This window comes from Oenanthe melanoleuca, chromosome 3 (assembly GCF_029582105.1).
Source record: "Oenanthe melanoleuca isolate GR-GAL-2019-014 chromosome 3, OMel1.0, whole genome shotgun sequence".
In the NCBI taxonomy this organism is placed as follows: Eukaryota; Metazoa; Chordata; class Aves; order Passeriformes; family Muscicapidae; genus Oenanthe; species Oenanthe melanoleuca.
In genome coordinates, this window is record NC_079336.1 from 39,142,772 (window position 1) to 39,163,384 (window position 20,613).

Here is a 20,613-nt window from a genome sequence, read left to right on the forward strand (position 1 = left end):
AACAAAAGTATTTGAATTTCACTGGCATGGTTTTTTGGAGCAGGAAAAAAGGATTTTCCTAACCAGAATTTGAAGCGGCAAGAGCGCCCTAGATTTGTGCAGGGCAGCTCTTGTCCTACAGCCAAAAGAAGAGCATGGAAATACAACTTTTCATTGTCGATCCTCTCCATTTGCCGCCTGCTTCCGGCTCAGAGTTCAGTCTCTATCTAACTTTGTTTCACCACAACCTGACGAAGATTTTGCTTATTCTGCCCTCCAGAGACCTGGCTTTTCACGTTCTGACCTAGAAGTAAATTCCTGCAACCCCAAAGTTCTTATGCAAAGGGAGAAGGTGGGGGGCGGGGTTTTAAGACCATCTCCTTACACAAGTGATGTGCACAACGCAGGTGAAAGGTGTCACAGCCATGGACGTGGTGGTAAAGGGTCTTCTCTATCAAGTCCTGGGGCTCGTAACCTGTTAGCTCAGCTACCCTGCAAGAGACAGAAGCAGCAAATATAAGAGGGTGAGAGGACGGGAGAGGAGGCGTGGGGAAGAAGGGACGGGCTAGGGAAATAGATTTGGAAATAACTCCAGCTCTACCTGGAATCTAAGAATATGAGCTTCATGTCTAGGCTGGCCCGAAACATGAACATATTGCTGTGCAGCTTGATCTCCGTCACGGCGCTGGGCGGCAGCGAGTGGCCCACGGCGACCAAGCCAACATTTTGGTAGCAGCCGTCAAAGGGAGACATATCCAGGCTGTACTGACGGATCTTCAGGTACCCGCTGCAGTGAATGACCTGCCGGAGACACAGGAAGGCTTGGCGGCTACCCAGCGGGGGAAGGGCGTGCTGAGGCAGGCATCCCTCCCCACCAAGGGGGCCCGGACAATACCCCCCATCCCCTTGCCGGTGCGGCTGCCGGGCTAGGGGGAGCCGCTGACCTGCGTCTCCACCCTGGCAGAGAGGCACTGTCTGGGAGTTCTGCGGTTCTGTCGGGGCTGAGGCTTTTTCCCATACTAGAGCTCAACTAAGGCCCATTAGAGTCAACAAGATTTTTTTTTTCCTCTGGCTTAAGTGGTTTTTGGCCCACCTCCTAACTGCGCTTTTATTATACTTCTGAAAAGGAAAGACGTGGAACTGCCAATGTAGTTACAGCTCTGTTATGAAGAGTGTATGCACGTGAGAAAGAGTTTACATGTGTGCATACGTTACATGTGTAAGATACGTCTGTTGTATAGATGGAGCAGGCACAATCCATCGCCAAAAATGTACCTTTGATTTAAGTATATCTCCTAAACCTATCCTTGCAGACGACTCCTGTCTATTTCCACTCTTACTTCTCTATTATCTAGATGTTTCTTCTTGGAGCTCAGCAGGTGTTCTTGGTCTACGGTACATGGAGGCACAACATCTCCCTGGGTTATGGGTACAACCCGCTCCTCGGCGTTGTGTGGCTGACACAAAGCAGCGAGGAGGAGAGAGCACAGGGCTTTCCTCACCGAGGAGCCCCGGGCAAAACCATGTGAACATCTGGTCAAAACCCTCGACTGGAAGAGCTACCTCTGCAGCTGATGAATAACCTAATAAATAAATAAATTAACCCAGGACTCTCATTGTATCACGTGAAAGCTGTCACAGGGAACCTCGGGGGTTGTGCGAGGTTCAGTTCAAAGAGTAAAATTAAAAATAAATAAATAAATAAAAAAAAGGCCCCCAAACAATCAAGAGGAACTCGATTGCTTGGTTTTTTGTGGTTTGAGCTCTTCAACCTGAAACTCTGAGAGAAATGAACCACATGAAAGAGTCCTGGGCTGGGAAAAGCCCCTCGAGAAGACGTCTCACCCTCTCTTCTCTCCCGATTTTCACAGCCTTCCCGGCACAGGAACACGGGACGGTGCGGGGGGAACGGGGAATCTGGCCATGGGCACGCACCTTGTAGCCCCCGCAGGTGAGGCCCGCGTTCCTCTTGGCCAGGACGCACTTCATCCTCAGGAAAAAGGATCTCTCGATCTCGTACTCTGGGAAGGGAGAAAGGCAGAGGTGGGGTGAGCCACAGGCTCGGCTGGCTCTGCGGTCCCCTACGCCACCGCGGCGGCCAGGCAGGGGCGGGGGCCGAGTGCTTTATTTACCCTGCACGAAGTGCGAGTGGTAAGGCTGGTGCGCCGTCAGCACCGCCGTCATCTCGTCATGGTCGGCGGGGTGGATGTACTCGTAAATGCTGTTGCCGGTCAGCTCTACCTGTGAGAGAGGAGGAGGAGGAGGAGGAGGGGAGGGGGACTCATCGCCGGCACCGCGCACCCTCTCCTGCCAGTGGCGGGGGTGGTGCAGGCAAGCACCGGGGCTAGCAGACCCCCCAGCGTACCTGCGACAAGCCCAGGTGCACCGAGGCCGTCTCCGAGATGTACATGATCTTGCCATCCGGAGCCACAACAAATATGAAACCGTCCAACGTCTGCAGAAAAGGGTTGGGAATATAAATAAATCAATAGATAGACAGATAGAAGAGCCATTAAATACCTGTCCCTCTGATGTTTTTTAGCAAACGGGCGCCGATGCTCAGGCTCTGATTATCCAAAAAGTTGGAAGGAAATGAGCAAATCTTGGACAAGAATACCTCTGGAGCTCCCGGACCCCTGGGACACAACCCACTTCTCAGACGGGCCGAACTCAAAAGTAGCACGAAGTGCCTTGGAAGTATCTAAGAAGAGGTCCTGGCTACCTGATGATTAATATGTGGGTCCCAGAAATCCCGAATACTTCTACCCTATTTCAAATGTCACAGGGGCTTTAGTGCTTCCGTATTTTATAAGGAGAATTTAAGCAATCAAAGAGAATCTAAATCTCTCCACAGTGTAAATAAGACAATTTGTCAGGTGCATTTCAGCAGACACAGATGAGACTTCTGGGTGTACCAAGAGCAGAATAGACCCTCCAAAGGCCACACTATTCCACCAGAAACACGTGGTGATGGTCATAGCTGATATTCTTTACTATTTCAGAGTGCTGTGAGTTTTCAGACCTGCCCTCCCTGAATTGTGTCTCAGCTAATGTCGGTGCCCTGAGTCCCTCTGTCCCGGACAGCCTTCCCTGAGCTGTCTCTAGAGCCTCTCCCTGCCACACCACTCTGGGCTTCAGAACATGGATGATACGTATCACCTTGTTAATAAGGTGGGGGAAAGTCGTGCTCCCGTATCTCTGGCACCCTGGGACACACTGTGAATCCCTCGCTGTGAACGAAGTGTTAGATGATTCTGAGGACCCAGAGGGACCAAGCCACAGCTCCAATAAAACATACGACATTGAATCACATTTCTGAAGTGGTTCCACTCCTGCCTACCTTTCTATTAAGTACTTGAACAGTTAAAAATTAGTCAAGGTGGCAATTGAAAGCTCAGAAGAGGGAACTTTTTCTTTAATCATTAATACCGTATGCCTGTCGTTTCCAGACCAGTACCTGCAAAAGATGGGATCCCAGTTCCCGTCCGACATTATCCAGTGGGCTGGTTCGGCTGGAGTGGCCCCAGGCTTCTCCAAGTCCTGTTATTTAAGACAAAGAAAAATAAAAAGTAAGGTCAGGAGATGAAAAATTGATTCGTGTGGGCCCGATGAGTGGGAACATTTTTTCCTTTATACGGTCTATAACATATATACATACAATCTTTGGGAAACTAGACTGACTTCTTTGCAGATAAAAGCCTCTTTTGTGCGTTTTCTTTTTTTAAGTCCTCAGAGAGAAAAATACCTGAAATACTTATTTTGAGTTAACGGTGAAGTTGATTTTTAGGACCTAAGTGAAACATCATGCCAGATCAAAGTGTTTTTCAGTGCTGCTTTCGGCTACTGTGAACTGTTCCCCCTGAACTTCAGTGAGAGTCCTAACCTCACGATTTCTCAGACAAGTCACTGCCCAACTCCCTCGCGCCCCACGAAGTTTGTCTCCGGGATTCACCTTATCCTTTCCATCTCTCCTCCTGCTACTCCGGTGGGCGGGATGGTTCCCCCCTGCAGGAAGGGGTGATGTGCGTCCACGGAGTCCCTTCCAGAAATCAATCTTTCTGGATTTGTCTAATGTTTTACACGCGTCTTGTTTTCTCCTATGCAAAGTGAGTAGTAATAAAAGTCACTTGGAAGTTACTTCACCGGAGTAAAGCTATTCATAGACGATGCCTTTTCACGGTATTGCTCAAATAATTTAAACGGGTCAACTAAAACCTTTGAGGCTTGTGCCATGAAATGTCTCGCTCCGACACGCACAAGCAGTAAGAGTAAAACGAGGGGTGAAACCTACAAATCCTAATCGATGGCTGGGGTGCAGGTCGCAAGGGGACCCGAGGCGGCGGGGCGTGCTCACCCCGCAGTGCGGGCTCGGTAAAGGCAAGACCTCGTTTTCCAGTTATTTCGAGACAAACAGACGAGGTGCTGACAGCAGGCAGCAGCGGGCATCCCTCGCTATTGACCGGCCTCACCCAGGTGTTTGCGGGGCGAGCACAGCGAACGATTTCCTCTGCGCTGTTTGAGCGGGGCATCCCCACCGCCGTCCCTGCCTTGCGCTTCCTTCTCTCCCCTTCCCCCTCCACCTCTTCACAACACTTGTCTCTTCACCACTCCTACACTTTGCTCCTTCCTCCCTAATTTCATAACCCCACAGAGGCAGGAGATTCTCTCTGGCCCGTTCCTCATCCTGTAGCCTCAGCATGTAGCAGGGCTCCAGTCAGAAACAGGCTCGTTCCCATTAATTCCTCCACGCCAATTAACGGGGAGCCAGCCGCCGGGGTGGGGGATCACCTCCGCCCCCTGTACTCAGAAAGGAGCTGGCAAATCTTACACAGCTTCCAGGGAAAGAGAGAAAAGCCCACAGTATATTTGTTTTTTCCCGAGCTCCTCGGAGGTTTCTCTGCTGGGGAGCCAGGATGGCCCGTCAGCGCTGAGGCGGCTCCTTGCCATGTCCCCCCACCCGGAGGGACACCTGAGTGACAGGTTTCTTTCTTCAAGACTAAATCTGCTCTGCCCGCCTATGATTTAAGTTGCTTATTAATCTAAGTTTACGGCTCTAATTATTCTTCTCCTAAAAGGGAAAATAACCCGACCCCAGCGGGTTAATGAACAGCTCACGGGCATTGCAAGTTAACCTCCCTCGGGAAGGCGGTTCTTCACGGCGCGCTGAGCTCCTCTATATGTTTCAGGTGGAAACCCCGCGCTGCTGGGCTCTGTCTGCTCATGGTTTATAATTAAACGTTTTCACTTGTCTACCTGAACCGGCTTTTTGAAGTCCTGTCACATGAGACGATCCTTTGTGCTGCCCAGATGTTTTCAGCACTTTCAAGTCGGAGACTATTTCTAATCGCTGCCAATCCCAGCCTCTCCCAAATCGACGGCCTCTCCTGATACCCCTTAAATACTGTTTTTAAAGATTAGAAGAGAAAGCCCCCGCCACTAATTTTCTCTCCCCCCTCGTCCTCCCATCTATTCGCTTTAACATCCAATTTCCTTTTATCGAGGGAGCAAACTGTGATTTCTTGCACTTGACCTACCGCAGAAAATTCTGCAAATCCTTTGATTGTCTATTTAAAACAAAACAAGGAAATCAGCTCTCCCTTTTGCTCCAGGATTACGCTTGGAAACAAGATCTAAAGATTCTCTTGTAATTTGGAGAGCCAACAGCATAATAGCTTTGGAATAGAAACAAGCAGCTTTGTGAGGAGAAGGATAACTAAATCGTTTTTAGGCAAAGGATTTTCCCAGCTAAAGCGGCCGAAGACAAAGCAAAACATAATCTATTTTGGAAGATTTCCAAGTTATGCCACATTAACCTTAGCAGATAAAATTTGCTTTCTTCCCTGCGGCCCCTCCCCCACCGCGGTCTGGTTTATCATATTTACATAAGTAGCCTTAGAAGGGATGTATCTATTATGGATCTAAGGAGCTAGCGAGCTCACATTTCATTTGGAAATGGAGGGGAAGTTTTACTGTTGCTTAATACTTGATGCATTGTAGAACCATTTCCATTTAAATACCCCCGACCCACGGATTACCTCCATGGACTGGCTGCATGGGTTTTGTAATTTCCTGAAAATGAGATTTCGATTTATAAAACAAGAAACCAATTAGTAACCAAATGAGGCGAAGTAGATCCACTAAAATTGACCTAATCCCACAGGCACCATTTAGGTCAGTTCTTGCCGAATGAATGATGAGCAACCGCCTAACATAAGCTCAAGGCATCACCCAGCTGTGTTATTCAAGCAGGAAAAGAAAATTTTAAAAAATGGATCGAGCTTTTATTTCAGAATGGATTTGATACTCTTGTCATAATATAGATCATATGCTCCTGCCTAACAAACTCTTCTTCCTATCTAACAATCTCTTTCACTCGATGAACTTTTTTTCCTGAGAAGATAAACTATTTGTGCCGAGAGAAATTGTCTGCGTTGTGAGGGGGGAAAGGGAAAGAGAAAAAAAAAATTAAGTAAGAAAGAAATTAGAAAAAAAAAAATAAAAAGAGAAGAAAAGAAAAGCATTTTATCCAGCCTATGGCTCATCGTTACCCAGCAGCCTTCACCGATACTGCGCGGAACCTGCGCGGAGCCAGCGTGCTGACTCATGGTTTCTGTCAGCATTCTGCAGTGGAAAGCCACTGTGCTTTCCACATCAAAAAGCATGCCCATCGGTTTCATGGGCTGGCTAGGAGCTGAAATGCCTTCTCCCACCCAGCCGTGCCCACGCCCGGCGCCGCGCTGCGCTGCCCTGGTCCTGTCCTTCCTTCCCCTCATCTCCTGATTGATGCAAGCCCTGATGTCGACAGCCAATGGAACCAGGGGCTGGGTGGACACCGTCCCTATCCAGTGGCGATACTGTTCCAAGAAGCTCCTCTGTCCCACGCAAGGGGGAAGAGATTCCTGAATCGTTTCTAATTTGATCTAGGCAAAGACGGAGGAAGGCAGGAGCAGGGAAATGAGACTCCGAGAAGCCAGGGCAGCTCCTTGGCCCCGGTTGATCTCCGGGTTACTTGTCCCTCTGTGAGCATCTGCAGCGCAAAGCCCATCTCGACCCTGTCCTTTGTCTGGCAATAGCAAAGGGGGGCGGGGGTGGCGGTGGGGGGTGGGGTGGCCAGAAAATGCAAGCCCTTATCTACTTTGCTCTGATTTGCCGGCTTTTAAAAGCAGTTACAGAGATTTCCCCAGCGGACTCTCCGTCATGAAACCTCAGCTCAATCCGGATTCACTGTAGCAGGCGACTTGACGTCCCCGCTTGAAAACACTTAGTGGCGAGCCCATCCTGAGCTCCAGACCCGCTTCTTTGGGGCCAGAGCCTGAGGCCAGCTCCCTCCGGGGCGAGGGAAGCCCTCCGAGGCGTGTCTGGCGCACCTCCCCGCACAGCCGGGCGAGGCCCAGGGAGGCTGGCTTGGAGACGAAGCCCCGCAGGCAGGGAGTTCTTTCCTCTTGTTGTGGATGGGCAGAGGGAGAGGCTAGGGGGGCTCTCCTGGAGGCACCCCGCTGCTCTGGGGCAGCGCTGGGAGCCTGCCCCGACGGGGCAGTCGGAGCGAGTCTTCCCTAAGTCGGGTCCCAGCAGGTCCATCGCGAGTTTCTCCTCCAGGAGTTCTTCAAAACTCCCTCTCCGGGCAGCGACCCCCGCCGCCGCTTTCCCAGATCTCCCCGCCGCCTCCCGGGGCCGCGGCCCGGGGACGTCGCCGTATGCTTATGTTCCGCTGCGTTTTCTTTGCCCTTTCAAGAGCCGCTCTATGGTTATTAGAAAAGGAGGAGCAGCAGCTCGGTCCTGGCCCGCCGGCGCCGAGGGGATGCTGACCCCGCGGAGGGCGCGGAACGCGGGACCCCCGGTCACCTCCGGCCCGCAGCTCGCCCTTTCCCCGCCGGGCCGGGGCTGGCCCCGCAAGCCCTCCCCGTGCTGGCCCGGGCACGGCACCGGCTGCGTTCAGCCTGCCCAGCAAAGCCTCCCGGCAGGGAGGACGGGAATGTCACCTTCGTGAGCGGCTCCTCAAGCAGCACCTTCCCTGCCTCCCACTGCCCCTACCAAGGGACAAGCTGGGCACGGGAGTTGTTTGGGAAGAGGGAGGCAGGATGGCTCAGTCCCCATCTCCCACGCGGTCATTCTCCCTCTCTGCCCAGGGAAAATGACAAACACCAGCTCCGGGAGTCACGGGAGCAGAAGCTGCACGTCCTAGTCACCGGCGAGCCAAAAGGCGGCTGGATGTTGTATGGAGGAATTAGCTTGATTAGATTAACCATTTAATTAAATCGTCTGCCGCCAGCGCTCCGTTCTGCCATCGCCTAACGGCAGACAGAGCTGATTTCCCAGTTAATTTAACACTCAGTGGTTAATGATAATTCAAAATCTCGGCCAAATGAGGCTTCTGTGAAGGACTGGGTCTCCGTCGGAGGGCTCAGATGGAATAGAATAAGCTATGTTTAAAAAAAAAAAAAAAAAAAAAAAAAAAAAAAGCTGCTCATTTCCACTGCCTGCGGATGCCATTAGCAAGGTTTTGTAAAGATTTATTATCTCGGTAAATCACACGTATTCATTTGAAGCAGAGATAAATTAGCATCCCTCTTTCTTTATAAAAATAATAATAACAGGGAGGAAAAGCCCTGTTGACTAAACAAACATCTCTGTTAGGAAAAAGGGAGTAGAAATAATGCTGTGGCTGTTTCACTATAGAAATACCAGGATTTTGGCACACCCGGGGTAGCGGAATTGCGCTTTGAAATGCAAACAAACGGAGCCATGTCCAAATTGGAGAGAGGGGAAAAAAATCAGGGCATCTTCGAGCACCAACTACTTATTCGTTCCTCCAGAAGACTCAAATTCAAGTAGCCCTTATTTCTAAGAAATATGGGGAGGAAGGATTTGCACCAACGCATACGCTGTTTATATGCAAGTTAAAAAATATTCTCCAACATGAAAACGGTCGTATGTTTCCAAAGGAAATATTATTTTTCCCCCCGCTCTTCTCATTAAATATTCCTTCTAAAACATAAATCTGTGGGTTTTTCCAACGATCCTGGTAGTAGTTTAGTTCTGCTCTTCACATTTTAAGTTCACATCAAAACTGGAATTAAACAGAGATTCAGCGTGGAGAGTAAACTACCGCTTAAATGAGAAAAACTTCTGTAAGAAAATAAACATTGAAACCTAATGCTTAATCATTTCCCTTTGCAGCAAGAAAAACAGCATTAAATCACCTATCCACGTGGGAAACGGATTTTTTTTTCTGTTGATCTCTTCCTCCTTTAAAGTAAAACAAGGTTAAGGGTTTCAATATTGAAATGTTAACCATCCTGATTCGGCGAAAGTTTATGTAAACGGAATCTCTGCTTTTGTCTCTAAAAGCAAACGGCTCTCTATGCCAAAACGATCCCTTTCCACTAGGACAGACTATAAACCCTCCTTTTGCATCTTTGGTCGCGGATGGAGAGTAAGACCTTTAAAATATTCCTAACTATAAAAGAAAAAAACAAAACCCAAACAAAAATTATTTATTTTGGCACCTGGGGGTTTTTGTTTGGGTTTTACTAATTTTCTACTCCCTTCCCTTCTGGATACTGCCGAAGGTCAGTGAAGAATAGCCCCGCAATAGTAATAGTGGTCGCATCGTTTATGGCGGAAAATTCTTTTAATCCTTTGACACTCTGGAGATTTTTCTACCTATTTTTTTCGTCCACATTTCTTACCATTAGAGATTTAATGTTAAATTGAAACATTAGTATTTATTTATAATGAACGTTAAATCAGGAATTTATTTATTTAGAAGTCCTGCTTGGATAAACAAACAAACAACCCTTGAAACTCTTCCTTAATGTTCTCAGAAAATTAGCAGATATTCACTCTTTCCAAAGCTGTCTGATCACCGAAAAGCAGTAAAGGTCTGATACGCTTTCTCCTCCTGGAAAGAAGTGTTCTAATACTGAAACGATGCAAGAAACCTACGTCTTGCACTTTTCGTCTTAATCTGCTAAAGACCTAATAAAGTGAAATTAGAGGTAGAAAGAATAACACAAGCGTTTCAATAACTTGTGAGGATAGCATAACCACTACGAGAGAAAGCCCGTAGAAAAATCTGTGCCCGGTTTGTCAAGTTTGTCCAGCGCCACTGCCTTGGTGTGCCTCTCCTGGCATTTCACTCCCAGAAAACTCTTATTTCCAAAATGGACCCGAAATCTACCCACCTTCCTTCTCTGTAGGGACATTTCAGACACGAAAACATGCAGACAAGAGCACACCGTTTCTCTCCGCCTTGTCCCCAGTCCCGTGTGCGCAGCCATGAGGAGTGTATATCTTTCTGAACGTGATTATTTACAACCAACTCTATGCAAGCACTCTCTGGGCAGATGGAAATTCGCTCTTGTACCAGGTGGAGGGGGTAAGAGTTACTCTGGAAGTGCAGCTCGCTCTTACGGAGACACGGTTTCTCTACCCGGACTCCTCCAAGACCCCTTTAAATGTAGGACATGACATTCCGCCGTGCTCCCGAGCCTCCTGCTACCCATCTCCAGCGTTTTGGCCAACTCATCGGGTCTGTCCCGATGCTTGTATCGCTTTCCTCCCCAGGGAAATACAAGCGAAAGGAACCCCATTACATCCATCTAACATCCCTACCCTGCCTCCTCCGATCAGAAAGACTTGTCCTTTCCGTGCGTCATTTCCCCGGCTGCCACTACCTGTTCTCCCTTCCCAGAGAAGCGATGACTTTTTTTTTTTTTCCTGGGTGGGAGCACTGGAAAACCAGAATAGCATCCCGCTTCCCTGCCTCCCTACACTCCTACGCAGGCGGACAGGCACAAACACATTCCCAACGGGAGCCCAGGCTGCTCCGCCGCGCTCCCGGAGCCCGCTGCGTCCCCCGGGCCCGGCTCCCGCACCGGCAGGCACAGGCGCGGGGCCGGGGCCGAGCCGGGCCCCGCTCCCCGCCTCCTCGGAAGTGTGTGGGAGGGAGAGGGAGCCCGCGTGGGACCGCGGGGAAGCCGCCACGTCGAGAGCCCCGCTCCCGGGCCTTTGTGCCCGCTGGCAGCGCGCCCCCGGCCGCGGCCCTGCGCGGGGATGCGCGGCCCCGGGGATGCGGGGGCGGCGGTCCCGCGGGGCTCCGCAGCCCGCTCGGCGCCGGGCCTCCCTCCGCAGCGCCTCGGAGGGGCGAGCCCTGCCGAGCCGGCTCCCTGCCTTTCTGTTCTAACGCGCAGTTTGCCTTTAATGAGGCTGCGAAGGCTCCGCTGCCCCCGAGCCCCGCTCAGCCGCCCCCGCTGCCTCCGCACTCAAATTAGCATCTGCTGCGGCCGGCAGCGGCCCCGGCCCCGGCGCGCTTCGCCACACGGTTCCCCAGGGCATTCAGGCATCCTGCGCTGCCACCGAGGGACGGGGATCAGCTATTCTTCTCTTCCCATGATTACTCACAGCCTACAAGCAACACCATATGCTTCTTCTGATCAAACAACCCGCTACATAGGCACCAGTAATTGACGAGACCTGCTCGAAATCACGCAGAAAGGTAGCCTACTGAGACCGCAGGAGTTGACAAATCATTGCTAATAATCCTTTTAGAAACATCATGGGCATCAGGGTTTGCAAAAGCTTTATTTTTATAAAGTATGCGCTGACAGCATAAAGGACAACTCCGTGTCCTTTGAAACAGAGGACTGTCCCGCATAATGATCTTCAAGGTGGCAGAGCAAATAGAAGAGGAAAGTGGCTTGATGAAGACTTTAATTATTATTTTTAAAGGTTTCATTTAACCCCTTCTTTGCTTACAAGTGAGTCGATGATATGGAAAGTTGTTTCAAGGAATCATTGTAAAAAGCACCGTGTTGCAAATTGCTGCCGTGGACTTTAGGTATAAACGTCCATCCATAACCTGGGGCGGAGGGGGGGGGGGGATGGGAAGATTACCTCCCCTGTCCCAATGACTGCCACATTGCATATTTATTTTAAAAAGTCGAATTAGTACCAGTAGTTTACTAATTTAACCGGGAAAAAAAAATTAAAATCCTCCAACCACCAAATCAGACAAAACTAGAGCAAAACAAAACCGGGCCATATACACACACTCTTAAATTGTAAAAAATACAGGCCAACCGAGTCGAGATACAGCTACAGGAAACTCATGGGGACATAGATGTATTCCTTTGTTTCTTATGTACACTCACTTTTAACAAAAGATGCAGAGAATTTCGTATTAGATCAGGTTAAAAAAAAAAAAAAAAGAAAAGAAAAAGAGCTCTTGATACTTTTTCTTTAATACAGGCCACAACTCCATCGAGTTGATATAAATAAAAGGTTCGTTAATTTTTAAAAAAATTTCCCCCTACATTTTATAAAATTAATAGAGTGAGAAAGAGCACGGAAGAACTTTATTCTGACTCTCTTAACTTTGTGTTGTTTGTTTTTCTTGGCAGCCGATCTAGAAGACCGAAAAGGGTCAGTTGAGATCCTAACTCTGTTTAAAAGCAAGAGACACTTCGGGACGCTTAAGTTTTCTTTTTGCTAAGCTGGTTGCTGCTGCCGTGGAAGTCAACGTGAAGTTTACTGCTGCCTGTCCAGAGGAATCATCATGTCTAAGCTGGCCCACTGGTTTCGCAGTGCTGGGTAGTCAGGGGGATTGAATATGTCTGGATGCAAAACTTCTGCTAAAATTTTCCGAGGTCGATTAACGCCCTCAAAAACTGCCCTAGTGATCCTCAGAACGAGACAACAGCGCACTGATGATGTGATTCAGTGTGCTTGACTTATTTGTTTAGCCTGGGTGTGAGCATGCCTGCACGCGTGTCCTGTACCTGTACCTCGCACCTTTCCTCGAGAGCTGAGCCAAGGCTTTAGGACTTTGCATAGACTTATGTAAATATTTACCCATATACTAACTCGCCCTCACGGAATAACTATAAATAGGGGTGAATCACGCCCTCTTAGGCCTCGCGTGTGCTTGGTGAGGGATGCACATTTGACTGGGAGACTAGGGGAAAAGAAAACCCGGGTTTGCTTTAGCAGAACGCACAGCAGAGCTCAGTGCCTTCAAGTGTTGACAAAAGCACCGTGAGTCTCCAGCCAGAACTGTCATAAGAGCTAAAGGGAAAGTATTAACAACAGAGGAAAGTGACAGCGGAGGGCACCCTGTCCCTGAGCACACCCCAAAGAATTGACCTCTTTTTAAAATTTATTATTTTTTAACCGTAAAAGTGATAAATGACACCTGGATCAAAATGAAAGTAGAGGTGAATAGGCATTCCCACCTACCTTCTGGAAAAACCACTCTCATTTTTAAATAGCTGGTGGTGAGTCTGATTATGGATGCTTTGTCCAGCTGAGAGGTGATAGCCGAGGGCAGGGGTAGTAATTTAGCCAGTTCATAAAATTCACTGTTTTCTTTCTCCCGTCTAGTCCGGGCAGCATTTTTGGACTTCTCTTTCATCGTGTTTTTTTCCCGCTTCCTTGCTACAATTTAAACTCCAGAGATTCATCCAAAGGTGGAAGGGAAACTCATCTGCAATTCATCTCTCCGGAGCATCAGGCGATGATTCTGAGCGCGGCCATTACTCAGAAAAACCGTTCTGTTGTGTATATGCAAACAAGTATTGAAGAATAGAGGTGTTCTTTAAAAAAATAATAAAAGTATATATACTCTGGAAAGCAGAGTTAATTAGATGGGAAAGGCATTTATCCAATGCAGCTCAGCCCTCCAAGCAACTGCACTAAAAAAAAAAAAAAAAAAAAAAAATTTAAAAAGGCGAAAAAAAACAGAACCCCTAGAAGATTGAGGCACCAGACAGCAACCAAACGATGTATTTCTGGCCTTTTTTCCTACTCATGGCGGGCAGCATAGCTCCTCGGAAGAGGGTCATGGTAATCCCGTTTTTTCCCGAGCTCCGTTGTCAATCCGAGGGCCGAAACGCACGGCCGCGGGCTGCCTCCCAGGGCGCTGGGTGACTTCCCCGGAGCCTCTCTCTGTGAAGACAACAGCAGTCCTGGAGTGAGAGAGCCGGTACACGGCGCCGCAGCGGAGCCGCGAGAAATAATAATCAACAACCAGCCTCCGGCGGGTGTAGTATTTTCTCCCACCAGAGGGGAAAAAAAAAAAAAAAAAAAAAAAAAAAAAAAAAAAGTGTATTTTCCCATCTAGCGCGCCCGTGGAGAAGCCTGCCCCGCACTCTCCTCCCACAGCCCTCTCACTTCCCAGCCCAGGTGTGCAGTGCATGAGCAGAAGGAGAGCGCAGCAGAGAGCAGTCCCGGCTCCCGGCGTTACCGGGTTTGGTGCTGCCGGGGCTGCGCGTCCCCTTCGCGCTCCCTCGGGCCGGCACCGCGGCGGCAGCCAGACCTCCCCGCGCTCCGCGCTGCCAGACCCTCAGAGAGGGACACATTTCCGAGCACGGAGTATTTCTGCTTGTTTTCCCTTTTCCCTTTTTTTTTTTCTTTTCTTTTTCTTTTTTTTTCTTTCTTTCCTTTGAATTTCTCCTCTTCTCGACTACTGTCCTCATTCCTCGGCCGGGGTCGGGGGTGTCTACCTCAGCTGCACTCCAGCCAGGGGAGGCACGCTCTGCCCAGCCCTGCCCCGAGCCGGAATCCACCCAAACACCACATTTTTTCCAACCAAATTATCTTTTTTTTTTTTTTTTTCCTCCTCATTTTTCACCGTGGGGAAGCGGCGCGCAGCCTAGCACCGCACATCACTGCGGTTCTTCGCTGAGGCTGGCGGATTGTGGTTGATTGTGATCTTCTTTTCACCTACCTTGAATCCCTGAGCCCGGCAGCCTGCAGAGAGCTCTCCCGGGGTGAGAAGCCCAACTCTTTAATTGGCTCATTAATGGCACGGGGAAAAGTTTGCGCCTGTCACTGCTCCTCGCACCGATGGGCAGACAGACATTGCAGCCTCCCCATCCCCTTTATCGGCTCCCAGGCTCTCCGTCTCACATAACGAGGGGTGGGGTAGGGTGGGGTGGGGGGGCGAGGTTGGTATTAATGAAGAATCCCTAATTTGCGGCTGAGAAATGCCTAATAACTTCTTGATGGCTAAAAGCCTTTTAGCACAACTTCATTTCTCTCCAACTTCCCCCCTTGGCCCCCCTTTCTCCCTTAACGCCACTCACGGACCCGCCTCGCGTCCCGTTGGCCGCCGCCGCCCCTCGCCCGGCCTCCCACTGGCGGAGGGGGCGGCGGCGTCACGCGGACACATTCCCACCCCTCTCCCGCCTCCCCTCTTTCCCTGTGTCCGCCCTCTGACCTGCCGGCGCGGCCGGGGGGAGCGGGGACACGCAGACACCCGCGGGCGCACACAGGCACACGCACGCATCTTTCCCTCCGCGTACCTGTCGGGCGCTTATTGCCTTGGGGTGGGCGCATTTTGGCATCGCCTCTCCGCTGGGCAGAGGGGGTGAGCGGCCGAGGTCCCGCAGGACTGCGGGTGGCGCGGATCGCCGCAGCTTTACGCACCCAAGAACATTTCCCCACCCCAAAGCCCACCGACCAAGTGGTCGCGCTTGGGAGAAAAAAGGTGAGGTCGCGTCCCCGGCTGCCCCACCTCCCCGACACCCCCAACTTTAACCGTGTACGGTTTTCCCCTGGGCTGACGCGCTGCGGGACAGCGTGAATCGGGTCCCGCGGCGGAGGGGGAGAAGGATGGAGAAAGACTAATTAATTTTCTTGATACACGCTGGAAAAAACAAACAGAGCAAAACAATAAACAATCGCACGAACAGGGAAGAAAAGACAAAAAAACAACAACAACAAGAGAGGGAAAAAACCCAATACAAATCCTCCTATATTAGGAGACAGAGCTGCTTTAAAACTATCAACAAAGTGTATTTTTTTTTTTTTTTTTTTTTTTTTTTTTGCCGGAGAGTGCGACTATTCCTAATCTCGCCCGTCCCCTGAGAAAAATAACCCTAAAAAAATGACGCTGCTCCTAAAACTGCTGGCTTCTGAAAAGAATAGATAGAGCAGAGAGAGAGCGCCTAGAGTGGTGGGAGAAAGATTTTAGAGTCTTTCCTAAAACCATAGCGGACTCTCAAAAGCCTGACATAATTGCCAAACCAGTCGATGTGAGACTTCGGCTAAAATAACTGCTTAAAATGAGATTGCTCTGGCAGGCAACAGTTGGAGTATTTCGAGGAAGAAGAAGCTGTCTCAGTTTTCTAAAGAATAAAAGCGTCAACCAAAAAAAAAAAAAAAAAGTAGACTTTGAAGCATCTCATCCCTTTTGCTCTTTGGTCGGCTGCAGTTCGAAACCCAGGCTTGCAGTGCAGACCGTCTGTTCGCTGCTCATCACCTTAAATCTCCCCTCGGTTAAAAGCTTTCCCTGAGTTCATTTGGGTAAATAAAGGAAAGATGGAAAGAGAGGCATTCAACAACTCCTCTGGGTGTCCAGGCGTCTACAAGCATCAGAGAAATGTATCCACGTAGTCTCAAATGTTCTTTTGATTGTCTTGTTTACCGAAACGACTCGTTGTTAAACAAACACGAACGCAAGGCATTTAGTGAAGGTAAGGAAAAAAAAAAAAAAAAAAAAAAAAAAAAAGGAAAAGAGCGCACCCCTCCCCATTCTGTCATGTTGTAAAGCGATCGTTGCTGTGGGGCAAAGAGATACTGAATTGACAAAAATCGTCACTGTATGTTACTGCCCTCAGGTGTAACGTGGGTTTGGGGGACACAAAATAGGATTTTTAGAAAAAGAGCTTCCTTTTGGTTTTCATTTGAGGTAATTCTCTTCCTAAATGGCACTGACGTCTCTAGGAGGGTATTTAGACATATGGGCAACAACTGGACTAACACTGTCAGGTAGATCACGACTTATTTGTCAACAAGAGCCAGGGAGAATGTCTTCTATAATACCTTTTGGTTTGGGAAAAATAAATAAATCAGTAGGACACACTTCTGCTAATTTATACCAGGGAACATAAGGATCCACCTTACCAGCCCCACACAGCCCCATCGAAGCCCGTAGCTCACCGAGGATTCTGTTTCCCGGTGCACCGGGGCTCGGTTTCTTCCCCGCAGCCGGGTGGGCGACAGCGTCCGCACCGGCTCTCCCCGTGGCCGGGGCCCGCGGGCTCGGGCTCGACGAGCCCCTGTGAAGGTTTTGAATGTGTAAGTGCTACGGTAGATAAAGTACGAGATGTGAAAGGACTAGCGGCCGAAGGGCAGTTATTCAGCTCTGAAAGTTACAGCAATCATGGACAAAGTCACCTCTCCACAGAACCATTAGCGCAGGGTTAGTACGCTGGGGACATTTCCCAGCAGATTTCAAGAGGCGGTTCTCGAATGATGGGAGAATTTGGCCGTTTCAGAGATATTAACCCTGTTTTCCTTCGTCAAAAACAAGTGACTTCTGCAAGCGGAGATCAGACTTGGCAGTGCCCCGTTCCAGGTACAGGCAGAGGCAGCCCGCAGAAACTAAATTCGTGGTTTTCATATCAGCCGAGAGCCCGCTGCCACCGGCCGCGGTGAAGCCCGTCCATCCTGAAAGAAGAGCGCATGATGCTGTTGAACAAACGGAGCGGAGGCACCCCTGCGGGATGCCCACCCGCGCACAGCCGCGGGAGCGGAGCTGCGGGCGGCTCGGTGCGGGCACCTGCGGGCCGAGGGCCGCACCCCGGGGCGCACGGCAGCGCCGGCCCCTCCCGAAGGGAGAGAGGCGCTCCGGCCGCCTGAAGCAGACGGGTAGCTGTGCTCAGTCAGATGCAGCTATTCGCGGGCGAGAATCTCCTGGAAAGCAGATAATACTGGAGAATTGAATAAACAGGTACTGCAGCGCAATTTGATTTTAAAAGGGGCAAAATAAAATGGTGTATCTGAAGAAAGGCCGAGCGAAAACAAAGCGTTTCACAGACAGGTTTCCAACCACAGTAGAAAACTTGTGCAGGCAGACACAATATGCAGTGTGTATTGCAGCATGTGTGCGTGAGCGTGTGTGTGTGCAGAGGGGGAGGGGAAAAAACTGTACAAATCAAAGCAGGGGGAAAAAAAAGGAAAAACCCTATCGGGCCGTTCCCTTATAGGACAGATCTGATTCAGTTTATTCTCCAGCACATTCGGACGTACTCTGATGTATTTATTAGTTGATGAATTTGGACGGGTTTATTAGTCTCCCCTAAACAATAAGGTGGCCATTTCTCATGCAGACAGAAAGATCTCTTCGAACTTGAGCCATCACTTACACACTGCTTGCTTTGGTGAATTAACGATGCGGATCGCCCTCCCGATTTCTTAAAAAAATACAAATGAAAATTCGGCCTGGTATTAGTTACGGGTAGATTTCCACACGCCAAGCCTCCTTCATTTTGTACCGGTGAGAAGCGGGATCCGACTTCGCATAGACCCTCACGGCCGAAGGGAGCGCCCCGCCACGGATGCACCGCCTGTCCCTGAGATGCGGGTCACTCTCTCAGCCCCGGGGATGCCTGAGGGAGTGCGGGCGCTTGGAGACCGGGACTGTTTTTTCAGAACCCTGTAACTTCAGATACACGCACTTGGGTACCCTGGTGAATTGGAGTGTGATGTGAATTTTCATCCATGCCCTCATCAAAGCTTTATTGACATAAATATACACGGCAAATGCTCTTTGAGACCATTCAGAAGTAATTAATATGTTTTAACTGATCTAGATCTTAACCTTCAAGATTCAAGCCATGCTCTAGGTACTTTATTCCTGCTCTTTTGCTAATGTTATTAGGATGTTCAGGGCAGCAGGACAAGGAGAAAGCCAATTCTCTAACACAGGAAATAGTTAACAGACCCTTGGATACCAGTTCTCAGATACAAGCGTTTCTGAATGCATATCTTAAAAATAATTACGGAAACATTGCAAAATTTGAGCAATCGACCACTAGTAGATTGTCAGTTATTTCAGGCAACTCCTTCAAACAATTTTTGGCGATATATCCCTATTAAGAGATACTTCGTAGGGAGGAGAGACACTTCTCTTGACTATGCACTCCTTTCAATTTTATTGTTTTTGGCATAAATGTAACGAGATGATTTATATTCATTTTTTCCAGGGGAGGCAGAGGTCAGTACCTTTTAGCCCTTATCTTATTGAACACACTCTTGTTAATAAGTCAAGTTATCTCACTGTGACACGGAGCAGTGAATGAAAACATAAACTAAATATAAAGAAACGCTAAAAAAATCTACTTCATGGCTAGTAACAGTTATGCCAAGGGACATTTTTTCTTATCTCCTGCATTTCCAAAAGAGCCTGGTACACTGAACGCCCGAACGGAGCTGAAGTGCCCCTGCCAGGGATGAGAGGTTCGATAACGACAGGGAACTTTGATGAAATTACGAACTTCAAAAAGCGCTTCCTGCCCTCCGTGTGCCTTCACAGACATCCTGCCTAGCTCTGCTTTCTGCGTGCGTTGTTTCCCCCTGCTCCCGGACGGCACCGGCGGTGCGGGCGGTCCGGCCCCTCCTCACCTGCTCCGGACTCCGGCGGCGGCAGGGCCGGGGCGGAGCCGAGACCCGCACCAGCTCCCTCGGGGCCTGCCACCCTCCCGGCGCCGCCTGGAGCCCACCGCCGCCGGGTCCCTCTCCCTCCCGGTGCACGGCGCTGCTGCCCTCCCTGCTCCTGCGGGGGCGGCAGCAGCTGGGGCCGAGCCGGCCGTGCCCCGGCTGCCGGTGCGCCGCCGCCCCCGAGCCCCCGCCGCGCTTCGGGCAGGCTTCCCGGCGGCCCAGGGCTTTGTTCGGCAGCGGCCTCGCCTCCCGGCGCCGGGCTCCGCTCCCTCCCCTCCGCCCCTGCCCCGGCACCCGCGCTCCCGCAGCTCCCCGCGCTGCGCATCCCGGCGCTGTCCCCGCTGTCCCCTCCCCGGCGGGACCAGGAGAGCGGCCCGCCCCCTCCTCAGCTTTGTGCCTTCACCTGCCCTCCTCACTCCAAAGGAGAGCGGGTCTGAGCGTTGCAGGGGGCGGCGGGGAGGAAACTTCCTTGTCGCGCTGTTTTGTCTGTTTTGGGGTGCCGCGCTGTGTTGCACCGTCCCAGTCCCAATCAGCAGCGCCCTTGTGCGGGCTTTGCCCAGGTACCGTCGACTGCAGGCAAGCCCCATGGCAGGGGGACCCTGGTACAGCCTGAGACCTGCACTTGTTGGTGCATGCTGGTGGAGCTGGCTTCCCCTGCACCCTGGCTATCACTGAAACCTCCTTTTCCAAGGCCTGGCTTTGATTAGCAAAGAAGTTATTTCATTAGTCGGGGGGAAATCTGTCAGCAGAAGCCTGTTTAAATTTCAGCACCCCAAAGAATAATGCTTAAAATAGTGGGATCCGTTCCACAGTCTGTTCTTACTATCAACCTGATAATTAACAGGTCACAAATAGACTTGTAGCACTGCTTTGTTTCAGTGGAGGAGGGCAGCTTAACCCGCCTTGAGGACACACTTCGCTTTGAAAGAACACATGCCCGTTTCAGATGAAATCAATAGCAAGAGGAACCACCCCCCTCTGTTGCTCTGAAACACTTGTCTTCGGCCTCCTATTGCCTCAGAGAATAGGCTTGATCAGACCAAAAAAGGAGGGATGCAGAGCGTGGGGCTGCCTGACAGCTCTGGAGCTGGTGGCTGTTCCACTTGGTGTACATCCTAATCACCATGGTGCTTATAGCTTTGTTGAAAGGCAAGGTGGGGAGCGTTCTCTGCATGGGTTTTTCTTGTTTTA

General features: G+C 50.2%; 1 protein-coding gene across 1 annotated transcript in view; it reads right to left on the reverse strand.

Moving 5' to 3' along the window:
* Nucleotides 1-13,675, reverse strand: part of SIM1 (SIM bHLH transcription factor 1) — a 45,022-nt gene extending 31,347 nt beyond the window's left edge. The window contains exons 1-7 of the mRNA XM_056487601.1: nt 13,216-13,675; nt 3,437-3,519; nt 2,345-2,434; nt 2,112-2,220; nt 1,915-2,000; nt 581-780; nt 365-471 (exon numbers count right to left, since the gene is read on the reverse strand). Coding sequence (XP_056343576.1) covers nt 365-471; nt 581-780; nt 1,915-2,000; nt 2,112-2,220; nt 2,345-2,434; nt 3,437-3,519; nt 13,216-13,390 — 850 coding nt within the window. The 5' untranslated portion in view covers nt 13,391-13,675. The remainder of the gene's footprint in view (nt 1-364; nt 472-580; nt 781-1,914; nt 2,001-2,111; nt 2,221-2,344; nt 2,435-3,436; nt 3,520-13,215) is intronic.
* Nucleotides 13,676-20,613: the final 6,938 nt, after the last annotated feature.